The sequence below is a fragment of the Acinonyx jubatus genome, chromosome D4, assembly GCF_027475565.1.
Source record: "Acinonyx jubatus isolate Ajub_Pintada_27869175 chromosome D4, VMU_Ajub_asm_v1.0, whole genome shotgun sequence".
NCBI lineage: Eukaryota > Metazoa > Chordata > Mammalia > Carnivora > Felidae > Acinonyx > Acinonyx jubatus.
In genome coordinates, this window is record NC_069391.1 from 88,964,403 (window position 1) to 88,986,379 (window position 21,977).

The 21,977-nt window shown below is 54.0% G+C and overlaps 1 protein-coding gene and 1 long non-coding RNA gene across 9 annotated transcripts in view; one reads left to right on the forward strand and one right to left on the reverse strand.

The window, feature by feature from the left end:
• Nucleotides 1–21,977, forward strand: part of AUH (AU RNA binding methylglutaconyl-CoA hydratase) — a 353,019-nt gene that overhangs the window by 185,599 nt on the left and 145,443 nt on the right. Inside the window, exon 7 of one of the 8 annotated variants that reach the window (XM_053205356.1) lies at nucleotides 3,624–5,771. The exons of 2 other annotated variants lie outside the window; for them this stretch is intronic. In XM_053205356.1, the coding sequence (XP_053061331.1) occupies nucleotides 3,624–3,737 (114 nt within the window). In that variant the 3' untranslated portion in view covers nucleotides 3,738–5,771. Of the gene's footprint in view, nucleotides 1–3,623; nucleotides 5,772–21,977 lie in introns of those variants that run through there. 5 more of the 8 variants (XM_027041185.2, XM_027041186.2, XM_027041184.2 and 2 more) reach the window with 5 other exon arrangements.
• On the reverse strand, nucleotides 7,996–10,103 carry LOC128312261 (uncharacterized). The gene is made up of 2 exons (XR_008291332.1): nucleotides 8,771–10,103; nucleotides 7,996–8,375 (listed from the first exon to the last, which is right to left on the reverse strand). It is a non-coding gene; the product is annotated as an uncharacterized LOC128312261 (long non-coding RNA).

The following is a 21,977-nucleotide window of genomic DNA, read 5'->3' on the forward strand; positions in this document are numbered from 1 at the left end:
CTCGTCCTACCCCCCACCCCCGCCCCCCACAGCTCGTGTTATCTTTACATAAATAATGTTGATTTCAGCGGCTCTACGGCCCTGATCCTATTGCTGTCCGACAATCATAAGCCTTGGGCTGCCTGGTGACTTCCCCTTTGTGACAAATGAGCTTTCCCTGCGGACTGACCTGCCATCTGTCTCCACCCCCACACACCCTGGGGAGCAGCAGGGGCTCACCTGCCTCTCCTGAAATGCCACCACGGCGTGTTCTGTCCGAGAGCCACCCTGAGATCCCAGGCAGGTCCGGGAGGCCCACCGGGTGAGGAAGGGTCAAAGGGCAAATCCCAACTGTTAGGCGGGGAACGATGCAGTGGTGGGTCCCCACGGACACAGGCCAGTGTCACTGGGCCTCGTGTCCTGTTCTGCCCGCTTCACACCCTAGAGTCTGGCTCTCCCTTCCTTTGGGGGTGTTTAGCCCAGGGCTGATAGGAATAGGGGGTGCTGAGGGGCCACCCAAGGCCTTGGCCAAGGAGCCGGGCAGATGAGTCTGGAGTCTTTTCTGGCCAGGACCCTGTGGCTGCCCAGGCCTCGGCTGGCCCGGCTGAGCCCAGGACCGCACCTCGGCATCCTTTCCTATCAGCCAGACCTTCTCCGGGCCTGAGTTTGGTTCCTTCTTTCCCCAAATCCACCCAGCTTGGAGATTTCCCTGCCAAACCACAGAAACTAAACACGGCTTGTTTCCTGGCAAACACACCTGTGGGCAGGCCTGCCGAGCCCCAAGATGCGTTTATCAGGAAATCACGTATCACAGCGAAGTTCACCGGGGTTTGACTGTCCTTGAAAACGAGAGGGAAAGAGGGGCCGTGTGTGGCAGGGCAGTCTATGCAGGCCGCAGTCTGTTAGCCTCGTAAAATAAAACCCCTGGGACGTGGAAAATCGAGCCGATCGCCAGGGGCTGTGTGACCCCAGGACGCGGGGCTCACACATGCTCACTGTGGGGATTGCATAAGAAGAAAGAGCTGCGTCATTTCCAGTTGGTGTGTGTGAGTAACCACATTTAAGTGGAGCGTGGGGCTGACTTGGAAAAACAAATGAGTTTCAAGCTCTCTCGTGAGATTTGACGTGAGCCGGGCCTCCGCGCGCCGGCCTCCCGCCGAGGACCCTGCACAGTTGCCCGCACGGCAACTGCCCAGGCGTGGTTGGTGAGGGGCTGCTGACCCCGTGCACACAGCGCCCAGCCCGCCCAGCCGCGTACTGCCTCTTTGTCGTGGTGCCGGTGATGATGTGACGGCAGCCAGCTGCTCAGGTGCGCCCCAGGCGCCCTGACCGGGTCTGCAGCCCCTCTGTACACCCCAGAACCCAGGGGAAAGGCGGAGGGGTGGACGAGCAGGACTTCGAGGGGCAGCTCGGCCTGCATTCAAGCCCGTTCTAAACACCAGTGTGTCGTTAGACGCTTCATCGGCGTATTACCTGTGGTCCGCCCCCCCACGGCCAGAGGACCCCACATTCCGGAACAGTGCATCACACCCAGTCCGTGTGGAAGGGCCCGTTCTCTGCTTGGATGAGTACTTTTGTAAAACACAACAAGCCTGAATGATGAAAAAGCACGCCCGCATCGTGATGGCACAGCAGTGTCAGAGCGCTTCAGTGGTCCTCAGCCCCCCTCTCTGCGTCCCGTGGTCCCGTCACAGAGTGGGCCTTGGGTCCCGGGCCACGCGGTGGTGACGCCGGCTGCCCCCTGTGCCGCTTCTCTGAGCCTGTCGCTGCCTCAACCGTGAACGAACCTTCAGGTTCTCCTGAACCGCCGGTGCCCTCAGACTGCCAGCCACCAGGTCCTTTGTCAGAACGGGGTCCCGAATTTCCAATCAGAAACCTGGTCCCCGTTGGTTTTCCGCAGCTGCTGTGTCCCTGTCTCTGGGGAGTGACTCCCAATGAGGTGATTCCGGGGAGGCTTGTTGCTGCACCCTCGCGGGTGTCCCGTGGGCCCCCGGGGATGCGCACACGGTGGGAGCCACCCGTGGCCACGAGCCTTGTGTTCTGGATGACCTGCTGGTTCTGAATAACTAGGTAAGAAAGTTCTCAGGTTTTACCGTCGCGGGTCTTGTGAGTGGAAAGGTCACTTAGCTGGGGAGTGGAAACCACACTGAGAACATCTGTCAAAATAGGAGTTGCGGTGCTTTCTTCAAAGAACCCACTGACACACATGTAAGAAATTCTGCACCACATGCCAATTAAAGGGAGCACGGGCCCATTTCGCTCTTGGACTTTTCCATGTCGTTCTTCTCTAGTTCCCTTCCCAACGCAGTTTTTCTGGAGTCCTCGTTACCATATTTGGATTTCTGCTAAGCCAGGAATATGATTTTCTGCGTTTCTTTGCTCAGAGTTATTTCTTTTTCTTTTTCTTTTTTTTTAAGTTTTTTTATTTTGACAGAGGCAGAGAGAGAGTTCAAGTTGGGGAGGGGTAGAGAGAGGGAGAGAGAGAGCGAGAACCCCAAGCAGGCTCTGCACGTGTCAGTGCAGATCTCAGTGTGGGGCTTGAACTCACAAACCCTGGGATCGTGACCTGAGCCATAGTCAGACGCTTAACCAACTGAGCCACTCGGGTGCCCCATGTTTTTCTTTTAAAAAAATTCTTTGGGGCGCCTGGATGACTCCATCAGTTAAGTGTCCAACTCTTGATTTCAGCTCAGGTCATGATCTCACGGGTCCTGGGATCGAGTCCCACACCGGGGTCTGTGCTGTCAGTGCAGAGCCTGCTAGGATTCTCTGTTCCCCTCTCTCTCTGCCCCTCCTCAGCTCTCTCTCACTCTCTCTCTCAAAAATAAAGAAAAAAACACATTAAAATATTTTTAAAACATAAAAACAAAAAGACTCTTCGTTACCAAACATGGCCAACTCTCAAAAGACATTGTGGAACGAAGTTTAATATCATGGCGTCGGGAGTTGAAGTTCGTTCTCATTGGCTCAAGTTAGTCATTGGTGTTGCAATGGGGCTGGGCAACTCTGAGACTCTCCAGAGCACTATCGTGTTGACTTTAGTGCTTTAAAAGCAATCCTTCATTTTTGGTAATGTTTTGTTATGTTTTGGTGTTGATATTACGCTTGCCTCGGAAACACAGTGGGATGTGTTGCCTCTTTCTCTGTTTCTCTGTTGCATACGTTTGGTGTTATCACTTCTTTGAACATTTGATGGGGTTCATCTATGAACCTGAGGGGGCCTGGGGTTTTCTTGGTGGGAGGGTTTATGACAACAGGCAGGACTCTTCCCATTTTCTCTTTGAGCTTGTCCAAACTTTGGTAAGTTACATTTTTCATGGAGATTGCCCAGTTCATGAAGTGAGCAAGCTGATTGGGATAAAGTCATTCACAAAATTGGCTTCTTATCCTTTTAATATCTATCCTATCCTGGTTATCCAAGTGATAACCAGTCTTTTATGCTTGATATCAGTGGTTTATGTTCTGTTATAATATTTTCTTGATTAGTCTGAGTATGAGCTTACCTACTTTGTTGCTTGGAAAACACTAGGATTTCGCTTTGGAACGTCTTGCTAATGTCTGTTTTCTGTTTTGTTGATTTCTGCTCTTTATTATTTCTTTCCTTCCACTTATTTTGTGTTCACTCTGTTTACTTTCTTTTTTAGGCTCTTGAGGTGGACGCTTCAATCATTGATCTCAGACTCTCCCTCTTTTCTAACGCAGGCACTGAAACCTGTAGAAGTCCCTTTCGTCACGGCCTTCGCGGCACCCCATTTTGATATGATGGATTTTCACTACCACTTGGGCTTGAGATATTTTCTAAGTTATTTGCAACTTCCTTTTTTAAAACGTGTGTTATTTAGAAGTGTATCCTTTAGTTTCCAAATATTGGAGGTTTTCCTGGATACCATTTAGCTACTGATTCCTAATTTAATTCGGGTGAGATCAGAGAATCTGCGTCATGTACTTACAGACCTTCTGAATTTTTTGAGACTTGTGCCATGTGTATGTAGGATTTTATGTGTACCTGAAAAGAATACGTGATGATGTAGAAATAGCAATTAGGTTGAAGTAAATGGCGGTGTCCAGTTCTACGTGCCTACGGACACTTTTTCGAACTGATCGACACACTGCTGAGAGAGGAAGGTTAACATCTCTTACTGTGATTGTGCAATTGTTTTTTTTTTTTCTAGAAAATTAAGCAAAATAAAAAAAGAAAGGGACTTCTTTCATCTGATAAAGGGCATCTGTGAAAAACCTAGAGTTAACACAATACTATACCTACTGTTGAAATAGTGAGTACTTTCTCTCTAAGATCAGGAACCAGATAAGGAAGCATGCTCTCTCTTATCACTGTAGTCATCTCCCTAAGAACTATGGCTGTAAAACCAAAAAAAGGATGTAAAAGACATAGTTGGTAGGGGAGAAGTAAAACTCTCAATTTAAACATGATTTAAGCATGATTACACCGAAGAGCTCAAAGCATCTACCAGTAGAAAGCCACTGGTGTAAGTTGCAGGAGACAAGGCTAATATACAAAATTCAACTGCACATGCATATGCTAGCAGCAAACAATTGAATAATGACATTTAAAAAAAATTCCATGTGTAACAGCAAATGAAATAGTTAAAAACACATTGAACAGAAGATGTGCAACTCCTGGTCACAGAAAACGACAGAGCACTGTTGAGAGAGACATTTTAAAAGACCGGAATACATGGAGAGATGTGCCAAGTTCCTGAATTGAGAGACCCCATTGCCCAAAGGCGCACGTTCTCAAATCGATCTATAGATTCAGTGCAATCCCACTAAAAGTTCCAGCAGGGTTTTGTGTAGAAATTGAGAAGCTAATTCTAAAATGCACTTGACAGTATAATTGACCCTTGAACAACGTAGGTTGGAACTGCATGGGCCCACTGAGATGCAGATTTTTTTTTTTCCAATATAGTCTAGTCCTGTAAATGTATTTTCTCTTCCTTATGTTTTCCTTAATAGCATTTTCTTTTCTTTTTTTTTAATTTTTAACGTTTATTTATTATTGAGAGACAGAGAGACAGAGCATGAGCAGGGGAGGGGCAGAGAGAGGGGGAGACACAGACTCCGAAGCAGGCTCCAGGCTCTGAGCTGTCAGCACAGAGCCTGATCTGGGGCTCGAACTCACAAACTATGAGATCATAACCTGAGCCAAAGTCAGACGCTCAACCGACTGAGCCACCCAGGTGCCCCCTTAATAGCATTTTCTTTTCTCAAGCTTACTTTATGGTAAGAACACAGTATATAATACATATGACATACAAAATATTGTGTTAATCAACTGTGTTATGGTAAGACTTCTTGCCCACAGTTGGTTATTAGCAGTTAAGTTTTGGGGGAGTCAAAAGTTCTTTGTGGATTTCTGTACAGGGGGCTGTCACCCCTAACCTCTGCATTGTTCGAAGGTCGGCTGTACAAAGGACCTAGAATGGTCCAAACAATTTTTTAAAAGCTGGAGGACAGACACCCCTTGAGTTCCAGACTTCCTACAAAGCTACAGGAATCAAGTAGTGTGGACATACGAATCAGATGGACGTAACAGAGAACCACACCAGGTGGTCAGTTGATTTTTAACAAAGATACCCATTCAATTCAATAGGGAAATGAATGTTTTTTAAACAATCCGTATGGGGGGTGGGTGGGAAACACAACCCTTCCCTTGCTCTGTACACGAATTTATAGACATGAAAGTCCTAGAAGAAAATCTTTGCAACTTGCTTGTTTTTCCCTAAGGCAGCATCTCTGGCTTGTGGTGCAGAAATCTAAGAGGGTCCCATGACCTGGCTCCCCCCCCCCCCCCCCCCCCCCCCCCCCCGGTGTTACTCCCAGGGCTACGTCACTTTGCATAGCAAAGGGATTTGCATCTGAAAATAGGGAGATTATGTGGGTGGGCCTAAACTCATGGCAATCTTTTAAGAGCAGAGTGTTTTCGCTGGCTGGTCACGGAAGGGGACATTAGAGATGTGATGTGAGGGAAGTGTCTGTTTCTGGCTGTGGGACAAGGACCTGAGAGTGGCTTCTGGTTGCTGAGAGCAGTGCCCCCCCCCCAACCTCTGACAGCCAGCAAGAAAGTGGGGATCCCTGTCCACAGCTGCAAGGCAGCAGGGAGCCTGGAAATGATTCTTCCCCGTGCCTCCCGACAACAGCCTTGAGCCGACAAGAGCCTTGACTTCACCCTGCGAGGCGTTAAGCGGTGCAGCTGGCCAGCCCGCTGGGACTTGTGGCCTGGAGGGCCGCGGGTCAGTAAGCAGGTGTCATCTGATACCACTAAGTTTGTGACTGTCATGAGCTATAGAACACTGGCCCACAGTGCCGATCCTACCATGACGGCAGTGAAGCGTGTTATTTGTTCCTATTTCATTGCTGTTTCCTGGAACAATGAATATAATCGTATTTGGTTTTTTTCCCCCTTTTATGTTGGGGAAAAGCCTTCTGCATTCGGGTAAATGCTGGCCCATCTTCTTGGAGACGTCCTCTAAATCCTGGCTGCTCCAGGTATGGCTCCTGGGCCAGCGGCAGCACTGATGCACCTGGGAGCTTGTTGGGGACGTGGACCCATCTGGGGCCCCCCGATGCGGAAGCTCCATTTTAGGCAGACCCCGAGGCACTGAAGTTCCCGAGGCGGCACCCCGCCTTTGCCCAGAAGTGTGGCTTTTACCGGGTGTAAGCCCAGCATGTCATGGGTGTGGCCAGGTTGGCCGTCTAGACCTTCATCCCCCGCCCCTGCCCCACGGCGGCGCTGCTCCGGCCGCAGGGTCTGGGTCTCTGGGCTCAGACACGGGAGCTTCCATTCCAGTGAGCTCTCCTCTTGGCCTGCGGACGTCCTCCGGGACTCGTGCCCCAGACGGGACACTGGGCGGCTCCTGTGCCTTTAGATGCCCAGTCTTCCGCACCGGAGTGGGGTCTGTGTGCCCCAGCCACCGTCTCACAGAGCTCGGCTAAGGAGCGCTCGGAAGAGACCGGCACGTGAACGCGTCTCCGGCTGCTGGTGTGGACACCTGTGGTCTCCGTGAGTCAGAGACGGCAGAGCTGGTGTGACCGCCCCGGGGCCATCGAGGGCGCTTCTGCTATCCTCCTAGAGGCCCTGGGTGATGGCTGGGTGCTCCTTCTCGTCCGCAATGCAGTCTCAGCCCAGCCACATTCCGGAGCGTCTCGGGCAGAAGCTCACGTCCACCAACGTCTTCACCATCTGCCCTCTGTCCTCCCAGCGTCTGTGCATCCGCAGGAAAACGCGACTCCCTCTCCCCGCGGGCCCTCCTCCGCTCACGCTGTTTTCTCTTTCGCAACATCCCACCCACCCCCGTCTCACCCCCTGAGACACTAGGTCTTCCAGGAAGCCTTCCTAGAATTTCCCATCAGGACTCCCAGGGAAGTGTCCCTGAGACTCACGTCCTCAGTATTTTGGTCATCTGTTGCAGCACGACACGGCCCCCGGGGTCAGCGGCTTAAAACAACCATTTAGTTTTGCCCCCAAACCCACAGGTCAGGAATTTGGGAAGAGCCGCGGCGTCTCCCCAGCACGGTTCTCCTCCACCAGGCACAGGTGGGACGAGTCAAATACACTTTGGCAAAAGTGGGGGAGAGGCAGGTTTGGAGATGGAGTAGCGCCTCCTACGTGCCGTGTGTGTGTTGTGTGTGCAACACGGCTTGAGATGCACGCAGAGTCACCCACCGGTCAGTCCCAGTGTGGGGCCAGCCGTCCACTGGAGCTCTTGACGTAAAGAATCCTGAGCCCCAACTGCGGAACTATATGCGGTGGAAGCCGGTCACGACAAGACCTGGATGCCAGGGTCCGGTTGGCCCGTGGGGGACACAGCGCACAGATGTGAGGAGGAACAGGCTTGCTGGCCCACCCAGGGAGAAGCTTCTCCAAACTCCTCGGGCTCCGGCTCCAGCCCCGGACAACACCCCTCATCACAAAGGCACGGGAGCTCTCCGCAGGAGGGGTCACCGTGAGCTCATTTTAGGGAAAGAGCTTTCTCGGCAACATACAGGCTAAAGAAGTTTCTGCAATCCTCAGCTCAAAATTTTATTTACAGCAAAATGTTGATTTGCCCACAAACATCCTGCTTTGCTAAATATACCACCCGGCTCCTACAACAGGGCTGTGGTTTTAGAGCGTGGGTCCTGCCCTCCCTTCTCGGCCCTGGCACGTCGTGTCGTGTACCCTCTTCCGTGGTCACCGTGCACCATGGGAGGCGAGTGGGCTCCCTTCCTGCGCGGGCTGCAGGACAGGCCGTGGTCCGACGGGTCTGTGACGGAGGGCTTGGCCACGGGCGGAGGACTGGCGGCAAGTCTGGTGCCCGCTGCGGGGCGCGGCCCGATTGTTGAGCGTCCTCCTCCTTTTTTAGGGTCACTCAGGGTATGATCGCACTGCCGGGTCTCTGTGGCCAAAGGAAGGACTTGGAGCTCATCCAGCCACGAGGGAAAATCCTGACCTCCCGTGACAGGCTCTAGAAGCAGAGGCCGGGACCGCGGGGCGGGGGAGGGGGCTGTGGGGGGAGCCTGAGCTCCAGGAAGTGGCCAGGGAGGCCCCTGGTAGGGAGAGACGCGGGGCCCAGCAGCACAGCACGATGGGCAAACAAGGGCAAAGATCAAAAGCGCCCGGTTGTTTCTGCTCACGCAGCAGGAAGGCGGGAGGGCAGGAGGTTCTGGAGAAACGAGGCATGGCTCCCAGGGCTGCTGGGGAGCTTGGGCAGGGCTGAACTGCAGGAACCCTGTGGGAGAAGGGATTCGGGGGTGAGGGGAGCAGACCAGCAGAGCGGAGCAGTGAGGGCACCTCCAGCACGTGTCCCCATCTGGCGCCGCGACCCCAGCAGCAGCGGCGGGCTTCCTGCCCCGAATCGGTGTGGCATCCGCCGGACTTGGAACGTCTCCCTTGGCTGTTAAATTTCCAGGGATCGTAGGCACCGGAGGCGGGTGGGAGGCCTGTGCCTGTCCCCAACGCTCTCCTGCCCCCTGACCACCCGAGACCCACAGTCCAGCAGCAAATAGGGAAGGAGGAGACAGACTCAAGGGGCTGAACGCTAATGAAGGCACACAATGAGGGCGGTGACAGGCTGCCTGGCAGATTGGGGGAAGTTGGGGGGGTTGCGGAGTCTGGGCCCGGGTCCAATGCCAGCTACCTGCAGGGACAGGGTCGGGCAGAGGCAGCCCAGCCACTCCGTTGCCCAGCTGGGTGACATCACAAAAGGACACTGCTCTTGTCCGTGGCGTGGTCTGCCAGGAGGAGAGGTTTTATTGCTCTGTGCGGAGATCAAGAGACGTTTGACAGTAAGAAGCTGAGTTCATCTGAAGGGGCACAGCGCCGGTGTGGACATTGGTGCCCCAGGGAGCGACACTCACGGGGGTGAATGAGCCACCAGCTCTCGGATCTGAGTGAGGCTCAGAGGAGTGCAGGGGCCTCGTGCATAATAAGCACAGAGGAGCCTCCACGGCTCGCCCTGGGCAGCGGGTCCCCAGATGATGGGGGTCCTGCCGCGCTGAAGGTCTTGGGAGGTTCTAGAGTGTGGAGGGTCTGGCCAGGTGCCCTTGGGCTGCATTCCCGTTTCTCCTTCCTGCTCTGGGCTCTCCGTGCTGTTCCCGTGGCCAACACCTCCTGTGGGCAACTCAGGCTGCGAGAGCTGCTTTGCCGGAGGCACAGAGCACAGGAGGGGCCGGGGATCTGGGTCTCCGCTCCCTCCCTCACCCGTGGCCTTGGCCGGCAAGGCTCGTGGAGGTGCGGAATCTGCCTGGGTCCCCCGAGGGTCGGGCTGAAAGCTCCCCACCGCCACGCTGGGGACTGGCCCCAAATTGTCCCCTGTTCTCGATTCTTCTCCATCCCGCCACGGTCTTTCCTGGAGTTCTTCTTCGTCGATCCTTCCGTGGACCTTCATCTCAGGACCGGCTTCTCTCTGCTTGCCTGCTGAGCTGGGACCGTCCACTCCCGCCTCGGGACGGGAACGTGCACCATCAGCCCTCCGGTTCGGAGAGCCACCCCACCGACTTCCCTGGGTCTGCAGTTTGCAGACAGAATGCAGGACTCCCAGCCTCCGTAATCGTGTGAGCCATTCACGCACACCACGTTTTACACGTGAAGGGCCTGCCACACAGACGGTCGCAACCCTTGTGTTCTGCCATTCTCTACCCACACGCCCCCCCCCCCCCCTTTGTATGATGCAGCCCCTTTCCTGGGCTTTGTGTAAAACCAGCGGATGAGAGCATTCGAGAATATTAGTTGATGGGGATCACACGGTGATGGCATCGATGAACTTGGGGCTGGATGCTCCCGAAGCTCTGAGCTTAAACATTCACATCGTGTTAGGGTAGGTGTGCAATTTGCCGACTCTTCTGCAGAAAATTGTGCAAAGCTACACAACTGTCCCGTATGCCCAGGTAGGAGGGAGGGCTCTCCAGGCCCTGGCAACAAAACATCGTCCCTGGACCGGCAGCATCATGGGAGCTTATCAGAAATTCAGAGTCTCAGGCCTCACACTGGCCTCTGCCATCCATCACCCCAGTCACTGGGACTGATTAGTGCATCTGGATGAAATAGCCATATCTTGAGTATTTTGACTTAGATAAAATATCCTATTAATATGAATGTCCCTTGTTTCTTTTAACTTTTAAAAAACATTACTGTCAGGAAATTTTTAAGTGCACTTAAAAAAAAAAAAAGAAAAAAGGACAGCATTGTGCTCAAACTTGCTTGGTCAGAATCTTCGTTTTAGCAAGCTCCCTGGGTGACCCGAGGCCATCAGAGTTTGAGAAGCACTGCCTAAGCCAAGAACTGGCAAACTACAGCCTGGGGGCCAAACGTGGCCCACCGCTGTTTTTTGTGAATAAAGTTTTATTGGGACACAGCCGCAAGCATTCATTACACATCGTCTTTGGCTCTTTCCGTGCTTTGGTGGTGCGGTTGAATGTTGTGATGGAGAACTTGAGCCTCGTCTGACGTCCCTCCTCCCTTCCCTCATGCCAGGAGGAGACTTTGTCCCCCTAGGTCCTTGGGTGGCCGTGATGGGCCAGCCTTGAGCCTGGGAGCTGCTCGCAGACCTGGCCTGGCCTGATGCTGGGCCTTGCTGGCCATGTAGGGGGTGGCACCCACACATAGCCAGGGTCATTCAAGGCCTGTCTGGCTGTGGCCCTCCAGGTCAGGACAGACCCTCACTCTGTTCTCACCCAGGTTTCTTTTTTTTCCTTAAAAAAATTTGTTTTAACATTTGTTCAATTTTGAGAGAGAGAGCAAATGGGGGAGGAGCAGAGAGAGAGAGGGAGACACCGAATCAGAAGCAGGCTCCAGGCTCCGAGCTGTCGGCACAGAGCCTGGCTCGGGGCTCAACGAAAGATCATGACCTGAGTGGAAGTTGGGTGCCTGACCGACTGAGCTACCCAGGTGCCCCTCTCCCAGCTCCCATTCTGACCGCTCTATCACCCACTGTCAGGGAGGTCAGGGGCCCTGCTGGTGTCCAGGCTTCTGTCCTGCCCTGGGTCCTGCTGGGCACCCCTTCCCCCAGGATCCCGAGGCAGGAAGGGCAGGGTGGCCACGCCTAGTCAGTGCCTGGGATAGGGGCAGGCAGAGAGCCAAGGCTTGTTGGTAGAAACACAGCACTGCAAGGCGTCAGCCGAGCACTTTCTGTGACAGCCACCGCAGGGCAGAGTGCTCCTCCAGAATGAGTCCCCGAGGGAGCCCCAGGGGTCCACAGCACCCACGGTGGCCACCTGCGGCGCAGGAGGGAAGCCCTGGGCCAGGGTCACTGGGGCGGTCGCACCCCAGCCCCCCTGCCTCCCGGGGTCTCTTCGGCTGGAGCCCCTGCAGCCAGGAAGCAGGGGCGAGCAGGGCTAAGATATTGTGAGACAAACAGCGAGAGAACAGAGCTGAGCCCTGGGTGTGAGACAAGGTCTACATGCATTTTGAGGTACTATGATTTTAGGTGGTTAATTGTTCTTTCTTGCAGGAACGGATACTTTCACCGCCAGCATATACTAGTAGGTGAAATAATAGAGGTTCTACAAGAGTAAAATCCAGCGTTAACTGTCCTGTGTACCCGGCTCCCTCCAGCCCTCTCCTGCCCTCCTGCCTCAGTTTCCCCCAAGGGAGCTCAGCGCAGGCCCACTCGAGGCCTGATCCAATGTTTACAGACGTGCAACAGGGCGACAGTTCCCAGGGCGCCTCCTTGTCCAGGCAGGTGGGGGGACAGAGGGTTCACCTGTGGTGGGTCAACGCTTACACAGCCGCCCCCTGTCCATCTTCCGTCCGCTGGGCCCAGAAGGCTGCATGGGAAGGGTGAAGGGGGCACCCTGTGAGCTGGGAGGCAGCAAGGGACAGCCGTGGTGGGCAGGTGGCCAGGCAGCGGGAGAGGACGGGACACAGGCCCAAGAGAATTGTGGGAGCTGCAGCATCTGTGTGGTTGAGTCAGTCGGAAGGCCTCTTGGTTGCCTGGGCAGCAACACCCCTGGGCTCCAGAAAAGGGACTGTGATGGTTTCCAGTAATGGTGTGGGGACTGTGATGGCTTCCAGTGACGGTGGGGGCACCGCGATGGCTTCCAGTGACAGTGGGGGCACCGCGATGGCTTCCAGTGACGGTCGGGGCACTGCGATGGCTTCCAGTGACGGTGGGGGCACCGCGATGGCTTCCAGTGACGGTCGGGGCACCGCGATGGCTTCCAGTGACGGTGGGGGCACCGCGATGGCTTCCAGTGACGGTCGGGGCACCGCGATGGCTTCCAGTGACGGTGGGGGCACCGCGACGGCTTCCAGTGACGGTGGGGGCACCGCGATGGCTTCCAGTGACGGTCGGGGCATCGCGATGGCTTCCAGTGACAGTGGGGGCACCGCGATGGCTTCCAGTGACGGTCGGGGCACCGCGATGGCTTCCAGTGACGGTGGGGGCACCGCGATGGCTTCCAGTGACGGTCGGGGCACCGCGATGGCTTCCAGTGATGGTGGGGGCACCGCGATGACTTCCAGTGATGGTGGGGGCACCACGATGGCTTCCAGTGATGGTGGGGGCACCGCGATGGCTTCCAATGATGGTGGGGGGACCGCAGTGCCTTCCAGGGACGGTGTGGCCGCCACCATGCTGACCAAACACTGATAGTTTACAATGGTATAGGATGGAAACTTCTAGCATAAGGCACACCTTGGTGAGCAGGGGAATGCAGACAGGCATTGCTTTGTGGGTGGGTGTGCAGTGAAAGGGGGCACTTTCCTTTTCTCTGAAAGAACTCACTCATTCCCGAAAACCAGAAGCATGGGTGCTTGTGGACTCCTGGTGATGCCCTGCATCTCCGTAGGAGGAGACGACAGCGTGACGAGAAGCAGAACTTTCTTTGGTGGGGACCAAGGGGTCCGGAGACTGCGCCGCCCCACAGGGACGCTGGTCAAGCCTTGCTCAGGGGACAGTGTCCCAGGAGCCCCCCTCTGGCCTGGGAGTGCCTTGTTCACAGGCCTGTCCTGGCGGCTGGGGTCCCCCCCACTTCCTCATGCTACCCCGGCCTCTCCAAACCCAGTTGCTGTCACACTTGGCAATTTCTGAAGCCACCTTCTGTCACACGTTTGCGCCTCCAGCCAGAAAGAGCTTTCTGGGCGTCGGGGGGGGGGGGTGTGATGGAATGGGGCCCTCCCAGAAGTCCGGGATAATCTCTACTGAAGTCTGTAACCTTAGGGGGGCTGGGTGGCTCAGTGGGTTCAGTGTCCGACTTCGGCTCAGGTCATGATCTCACGGGTCACGGGTTCGAGCCCCGCTCTGTGCTGACGGCTCAGAGCCTGGAGCCTGCTTCCGATTCTGTGTCTCCCTCTCACTCGCCCCTCCCCTGCTCGTGCTCTGTCTCTATCTCTGTCTCTCAAAAACAAATAAACATTAAAAAAATGCCTATAACCTCAGTCATGTCTGCAGATTTTTCTTTGTCACACAACATGGTTCATGTGGTTCTGGCCTCGAGGTGCACGCGTCCTTGGGGCCTCCTGCCTGACCCGCCCTCTGGGGAGGGGGCCAACTGTCCTGGTGGGCAGTCGTGCCGACTACAGGCATCCCCTGCGTCACCCACCACGACCTGCCATTTGCCTTTTGTAAGCAGCGGCTTCTCCAGCAGGAGGGAGAGGGCACTGAGCCTCTGTCAAGATGCTGTCGAGGAAATGCGACAAGTAGAGTGTGTTCTAATTGTCACTTAGCCGGGAACAGGTGTAACTGATGGATTTATGAGCCAACCGAGAAAACCGAGGCTGGATTCATGGCGCTTCTCGTCTCTTTAAAGACAGGTTCAGCGACCGGCTTGTCTCTTTAAGAAGACATTCTAGAACTGGGTGCAAGGAGCCCACGTGGCTTCTGTGTGTCAGGGGAGGAGTTTCCGTCCTGGGCGACCCTTCGGGTACCCGTACCGCATTCGTAACGATAAGATGCATTTAAAAGGCAGGAGCCCACAGACCAAAGTGTGGTCAAACTGTTGCCGACGGTGGGGATGACGTACAAGGTGAAGGAAACAGAAGTGTGTGGTTTAGAGCTGGTTTCACCATGAGTTGCTCTATTTCTCCAGAAAAGCTCCGCGGCCACTCAGGTGTCCTATTGGACGGTGCCGGGAATGAGTGTCCAGCCACACCTTGTGTCTGATCTTGTCATCCCATTTCACGGCCACGGCCCGGCCGTCCTGGGGGGCGGGGGCGGGGGCGGGAGGAGGGGTTCCGGTTATAGGTGGCTGTGTAATCAATTGCCCAACACAGTGGTCGGAGCTGCCGTTCTCTCGCCCCTGCTCCACGGGGCGTTCTGTCTTCCTGGAGACCAGTCCCCTGGTGCTGTGACCCGTACACGGAACCGCTGGGCCTCTCCATGTGGTAGATGGGCTTCTTACGTTAGCGTTAGGCAGGCTTTTCTGGAAAGGGCCAGAGAGCAGATATCTTACCCTTTGGGGCCCCACGGCCCCCGTCACAAGGACTCGGCCCTACTGTCGTAACCACAGCCACAGAACAAATACGTGGGCCATTAGGCATGGCTGTTACAATAAAACTTTATTTACAGAAACACACGTCAGGGGCCGGATTTGTCTGAAGGCCGTGATTTCCTGTCTCCTGTCTCACACGGTCGCCAAGGACTCCTGAAAACACAAATGTGGACTTTGCCGGGCCTTCTAGGTCTAGACCCACCTCTTGAGTGGGTCATGGGGCCTGCCCTGGCATGATGTTGGGGTGGCTGCAGAGGGCAGCTGGGGGCAGGGACCCTGGGCATCTCTGGAGACACACTCCTCCCCCACCCCGGGGGAAGGGACACGCAAGGTTCCATCTTGGTGACTGATTTGCAGGGAACGTTAGGGTCTACACGCCGCGCGTTGAAAGCAAAGCCTGCAATCCTGTGACGGGCCCACAGCATACATGACTCACTATGCGTGACTAGACGAAATCTCAAGGCTTGATTATTCCCTGGTAAACGCTATGCCACCAAGACCATCGAAAGGACCTCCAATCACAGAAATTTGCAGTGAAGACTCGATCTCCTCCACCCACATCCTCTCGTCGGTTGTCTTTGTACTCGGAGACGGGAAATAGAAACACCGTGTGACAGTTACTCCCAGAGATGCTGGCCGTTGGGACCGTTTTGTTGGGGTCCGGATGGACCGTGTCTGGGGCTCTGCCCCCTCCTGGTTCACCTGCCGGGCTGTCACATGGATGAGGGCCTGTCCGTGGGCAGCTTCTGGAGAGCAGGGGGCTCGGGGCACTCCAGTCCCCTAACTCTGGCCCATAGAGTTTGGTAAGCCACCCCCATCCTGCCTCCAGCTGTCCCTGCTCTATGGTGCCACCAACATGCGTGTTTTGTAACACAGGGGTCGGCTTGCTCCCTTTGGATAATCTCCTAACTGCTCCTCACTGCCCGCAGATGGAGGCTTCCTCTGGGCTCGGGCCGCAGCCCTCCTGTGTCCTGTTGTTGCCCACCTTCCCACCACCCGTGCACACTGCCGTGACCCGGGACCCTTCGACTTCCCAAAGGAGCTGCTCTAAATCCTCCCGCCCTTCCAGGTTTTCCTCAAAGCCCGAAACGCTTCCCCCACTGGAAGTGATTCTTCTGACCCCAACCTAAATGCCCCTTCCTCCAAGAGGCTCCTCCTAGTTCCCCTTAGTTGGACCAAACGCTCCTTCCTGAAAGAACGCAAGCACAGAAGAAAGAGAGGGAAAAGAGAGAGAGAGGGAGACAGACACAGAGAGAGAGAGGCAGATCCTAGGGATTTTCCTGAGACACGGCCCCGGGTGCCCCATGAGTGCATTCCCGTGTAAACCTATTAGAACACGCTTACCTTCACACGAGGTGCCTGGGGGGCTCAGTCGGTCGAACAACCGACTTCAGCTCAGGCCATGATCTCATGATTCGTGGGTTCCAGCCCCGCGTCGGGCTCTGTGCTGACAGCTCAGAGCCTGGAGCCTGCTTTGGATTTTGTGTCTCCCTCTCTCTCTGCCCCTGCCTGTCTCATGCTCTGTCTCTCTCTCAGAAATGAATGAATTTCAAAAATTAAAAAAAAAAAAAAAAAAAAAGAACACACTTGCCTCCGCAGAATGCGAGATACGTCAACTGAAAATCTCCAGGCATCATTTCTGACCCTTAATGACGATCCTCTCCCGCCTGGTAAGCAGTTCGGTGCCGGACGGAGGAGGGTCCGCAGTGGTTCCCAAGCTGCCTGCCGTCATTTCCACGGAGCCTTGTGTGTGCAGCGCGTCGGCCACCAAGCCGGCATCTAAGTTCCACGCTGCTTTTCGATTTGCCCAAAACGTTCTTGTGGATCGACGTCAAGCTGAAAACAAAAACGGAAACAAAAGAAAAAACGCGAAGGCAGCTGGGTCTCGGTCTGCAGCGGAGCGGTTCCGCCTCGGTGGGGAGAGGGCCCTTGCCCGGGGTTAGGGAGCACCCAGCCTCCTGTTTGTGCTTTGGTTTGTGTTCTGATTTTTGTTCTTTTATATGAGGAGGTTTGGGCAAAGGGCTGCAGGAGAAGGGAGTCAGGCTCTGGCAGGTGGGCGGGTCCCTGGTCCCTGCTCTGCAGGGTTTGGAGCCAGGACAGGCTCTCCCGGTACCTCAGGGAGGGGGCTGAGGCCACCTGGGGCACACCGATGAGCGTGAAATGGTACAGCCTGGTGATCTCAGCTGGAACAACAGCACCGGGGGTCAGTCCAGACATACGCACCCTTTCCTTTCCGCGTCGCCCTCCCCCTGCTCCCCAGGCACAACAGACCCAGCCAGACCACCTGCCCATTTCTGCGGATTTGCCTGCACGGGAGGACAGTGCTCACAGGAGACCTTTAGGCGGAAGGGGGTGGGGCAGGCCTCCCTGGTGGTCCGGGGATATACCCCAGTGGTGTTTTCCAGAATGTGGATTTGGATCCATGATCAGGCCACGAAAGTAACTTACGGGGTGTGACTTACATTTTTTAAAAAAGGGGCAAAGGATCTGAGGAGCCGTTTTTCCAAGGAAGATACGTGAGTGGCCGATGGGAACGTGAGAAGATGCTCAACGTTACTAGCCAGGTGGGAAACACAGATGAAAACCACAGTGAGGTCTCCCCTCGTGCCTGTCGGGACGGCCATCACCAGAAGGACAAGATATAAAAATTCCTGGGGAGGATGTGGGAACGGAGCCCTCGTGCGCTGCTGGTGGGAACACAGGCCGCTGCAGCCGCTCTGGAGACACTCCGGGGAGCTTCTCAACTACCCTGTGACCCGGCTGTCCCATCTCGGGGTGTACATCTAAAAGAAATGAAAATACGATTTTGAAGCGATATCTACATCTCCACATTCACAGCAGCATTACTTCCAAAAGCCAAGATGTGGAAACAAACTTGTCCATTAGTGGATAAATGGATAAAAATCTATCTGTCTGTCTGTCTGTCTGTCTCAGCGAATATTACTCAGCCATTAAAAAATGAAATTCTGGCCTTTGCGACAACATGGGTGGACCTTGAGGGCATTGTGCGAAGTGAAATAAGTCAGACAGAGGAGGACAAATACTGTGTGATCTCTCCTATGCGGAACGAAAAAAAACCCAAAACAAACAAACGAGAAAACACCCCCCCCCCAACTCCCCTGCCTCCAAAAACCAAAAACAAACAAACACATAGAAAAAGAGATCAGAATTGTGGTTCCCAGAGGCAGGGATGGGGTGGAGGAGACATCGGAGGCAGGTGGTCAAAGGGTACAATCTGTGGTCATAAGAGAAACAGGAACCAGGGGTGGGATGTGCCACGTGACGCGTCCAGCCAGCACGGCCGAGGGATGTACGGGACGGCTGGTATAGGACAGTAGATCCTAAGTATTCTCATCGCAAGGGGAAGGATGTTTTTTGCTTTTCATGCTTTTTCTTTCACTGTATCTATGAGGTGATGGATGTTAATTGCCCTTGGTGACCACTCCACAGGATATGTTAATGAAACTCACACGGTGATGCATGTCAATTCTATCTCAATTTGGAAGGGGAAACATGAAGTAGAATTAAAAAAAATTGCCTGATGGTGAGGTTTTTTTTTTTTTGGTCTTAAAATGTCTCCACTCTCTCTGTCATCAGACCCATCAGATGGTATCATAAAGTCTGCTTCCAAAGGACACAGTCTCAAAGCTTTGTGCTCCTGGCATTCTCTTTTCTGTCACTTTGTCTGATGTCTCATCCTCTCTTGGGTGTCCACCTCCTTGTTCGTAAAATAAGCATGTCCAGAGCTCTTACTCACCCCGTCTACACAGGCTCCCTGGATGCCTTCTGGAGCCCTCTTCTCCTTCCCAGCTTTGCTGCACCCGGCATCTGAGCCCCCTGGCACACACCCCACGGGTGTCCCCTGGGGGCTGCACCTGAGCACCCCTCCTCCTGGCCCTCCTGCTTCCCTCCTGCGCTCTCCAGCTCAGCCAAGGGCCACACCATCCGTCAGTCTTGATGCAACTAAGGGGTTGTATTTGCATTGCTGAGTAGAAGGCAGTTTTTATCTGGTATGTCAACAAAGTACAATATCAAGGCTTTATTTCTTTGGCAAACAAGGAAGACACCACTGGAGCAGGAGGACATGTTCGTGCATGGATGGGTGGGTGGATGGATGATGGATAGATGAATAGAAGGAAGGAAGGAAGGAAAAGGAGGGAAGGAAGGAAGGAAGAAAAGAAGGAAGGAAAGAAGGAAGGGAGGAAGGAAGGGAAGGAGGAAGGAAGGAAAAGGAGGGAAGGAAGGAAGGAAGAAAAGGAAGGAAGGAAGAAAAGAAGGAAGGAAGGGAGGAAGGAAGGAAGGGAAAGGGAAAGGAAAGAAGGATAAATGGATGAATGGATGGATGGATAGTTTGATAGAGGGATGGATGGATGATGGATGGTTGGAAGGAAGGATGGATGGATAGATGGAGGAGGGGTATATGTAGATATAGATACAGATCCATGTATATTAATGCTGGATGTGTTGCTTCCTATAAGATGAGAGGACATCTTACCTACTGACTTGAGCTCGGCTTGCTCATTGAGACCCCGTCCAAATGCTAGTCCCCAGGAGACTTCCCAGCCCTTGGCCGGTCTCAGACACTACGGGACCCTGCCCACTTTCTCTTCTGGTGCCCATCAGCCAGCATCCTGGGTGCCGCTTTGTGTATCTGCCTCCTCGGTTCCACTGAGTGGGACTTTCCTCTAGAAGTTTCCTAAGATGGGAAACTCCTTCTTAGGAAAGGAAAACTTCCCTCCCTTCCTGCAATGCTATGCCATTCTTGTCACCAGACTTCTGTGCCAGTTAGTAACTGCATATGTATGAACTCCCTTTATTTACATGTACATTTTCCTTTAGGGAACCATTAGCAGCTGAAAAGCAGATAGATACTGGGTCTTTCTTGTTGGGCCAGTCAACGTATGCTGGTGACACTACGGTGACAAGAGCCCCCTTCAGAGAGGAGACTTCTTTTCTTGCTCATGCTGTGTGTCCACCATGGGCCGTGACAGTCACTCAGTCACCCAGGCTGATGGGACGGTACTGCCTCAACTGGGGCCATCGTCAAGCAGAGGGAAAGGGGCTGTAGAGGACCTCACGCTGGCCTGCTCTGTCTTCAAGGCAGACACACTGCTCTGCCAGCAGCCCAGGGGCCAGGGGCAGTCATGTGGGCTTCCGTCGGGGGCCTCGGGAAGTGTCGTCCTACACGTGCTCAAGGCAGACAGCTGGCGATATTTGGTGAAGAGCATCAATCCCTAGCTACTTGGTTTGGTCGTAGGAACTAGCAAAGTACCTACAAGTACCAGCTACATTAACCCGCCAGCATCCCAAAAGCGGAACCGGAAGCAATTTGTCTGTGCGTCCCACACGTCTGGCAAGATGTCACCTAATACATGTTCCGTCAGTCGTTGACTAACTGGATGATAAGAAGCGTATGTTAGTGTCTCAGCTATGCCAGGGTTTCCGAGAAATAAGTGACTTCTGTCTACTGTGGGGGGAAGCCTCTCTCTCTCTCTCAGGGCTCTTGGTGACTGCTTAGCTGTTTGAACTTCAGTATTCACTTCTGGGGAGGGGTGTCCCCACTACACGTGGTGGCCAGTGCACTGCAAGCCGCTATTTCCCAGGGCCCTGGAACAGTCAGTCCCTGGCATTCCTCCAGCGGCTGGCTCCATCGTGGCCACACGGCATTTCTCCACGAGTGTCTGTGTCCAAATGTCCCTCTTCCTATAAGGACACCGGTCACTTTGGATGTAGGGCCCAGGAGGACGACAAAGGAACTTTTCCCTCCCTTCCCTTCCAGTCTCCCACCAGCGGCTCGTCAGGAAGCTGGAAGCATTTCCAGGACACTCTGTCTGCAGACTTCCAGCCCCTTGGCTGCAGAGGGGAGCTCAGAAGGGTGGAAACGGACAGAGAGTCCCCAGAGGAATTCCTGGCATGGGTGGGGGGGGGGGACAGTGGGAATGGAAACCAGCCATCAGCTCGGGTCAGCTCGGCTCAGCTCGGCACTGAGGGCAGCTGGAGAAAGCCCACCTCCAGTCTGAGAGCATCTTTCAAGACGGCTGCAACATGCATCTGGGCAGAGGCTCAACGCGACCTTCGCGAGGGCATTGAATTGTGCCAGACGCGCTTTCCGTACGTTTTTCTCATTTGCCTTTCCAACACGGCAGCGGGTGCAGATCTAACCCGCATCTCCCTGGTTGGTCCACATTAACTCCGTGCGTGTGTCAGTGTTGGAGTGACAGGCAGCACGCTGCCGAGGGGGGTCACTTCAGTGCTGGCTGGCTTCTGGTCCCCCGGGGGTCCCGCTGTGTCACCTGCCCCCCCCCCCCCCGTCTGCTAAGCTCTGTCTCCCTTCTGAAAGCACTCCGGTGATCTGTAAATGCAGACCCAAAAATTGTAGAAGCGTCACACGGGAGCCAACCCTGAATAGTGACACAGCTCAGGGATCAAAGTTAAAGGAGGCGCTGGGAGCCATGGCTATAACGCTGTTTTCGTAACTTTCCATTATGTAAATGGTCCATGTTGACTGACTGTTTTGAAAATTTCAGAAATGAAAATTCAGACTCATGCTTAACATACTGATACTTTACTCCTACGTCCAGATGATTTTTCCAGTGCTTGGTAATTAAATTTTTTAAAAAATTTTTTAAGTCTATTTATTTTTGAGACAGACAGTGTGAGCAGGGGAGGGACAGAGAGAGAGGAGAGGAGAGAATCCCAAGCAGACTCTGCTGTGTCAGCACAGAGCTTGACGCAGGGCTTGAACCCATGAAACCATGACATCATGACCTGAGCTGAAATCAAGAGTTGGACACTTAACCGACTGAGCCACCTAGGCACCCCATCTAGTACTTGGTAATTAAAAAAAAAAAAAAAAGTAAGTAAGTAAGTAAAGACATGAAAAAAAAATTATACTACCCTTTGGGGGGGAAAAAAAGCCCAAATCTGCTGACAGTTAATGGAGAACAGCAAGAGATCCAGCTGGAAACACGTTGGAAGGGGCCAGAAGTGGCATACTAAAAAAAAAAAAAAAAAAAAAAAAGGAGTAAATAGAAATTTTATAAGCAATTTTAGAACTTCAAAGCTATGGC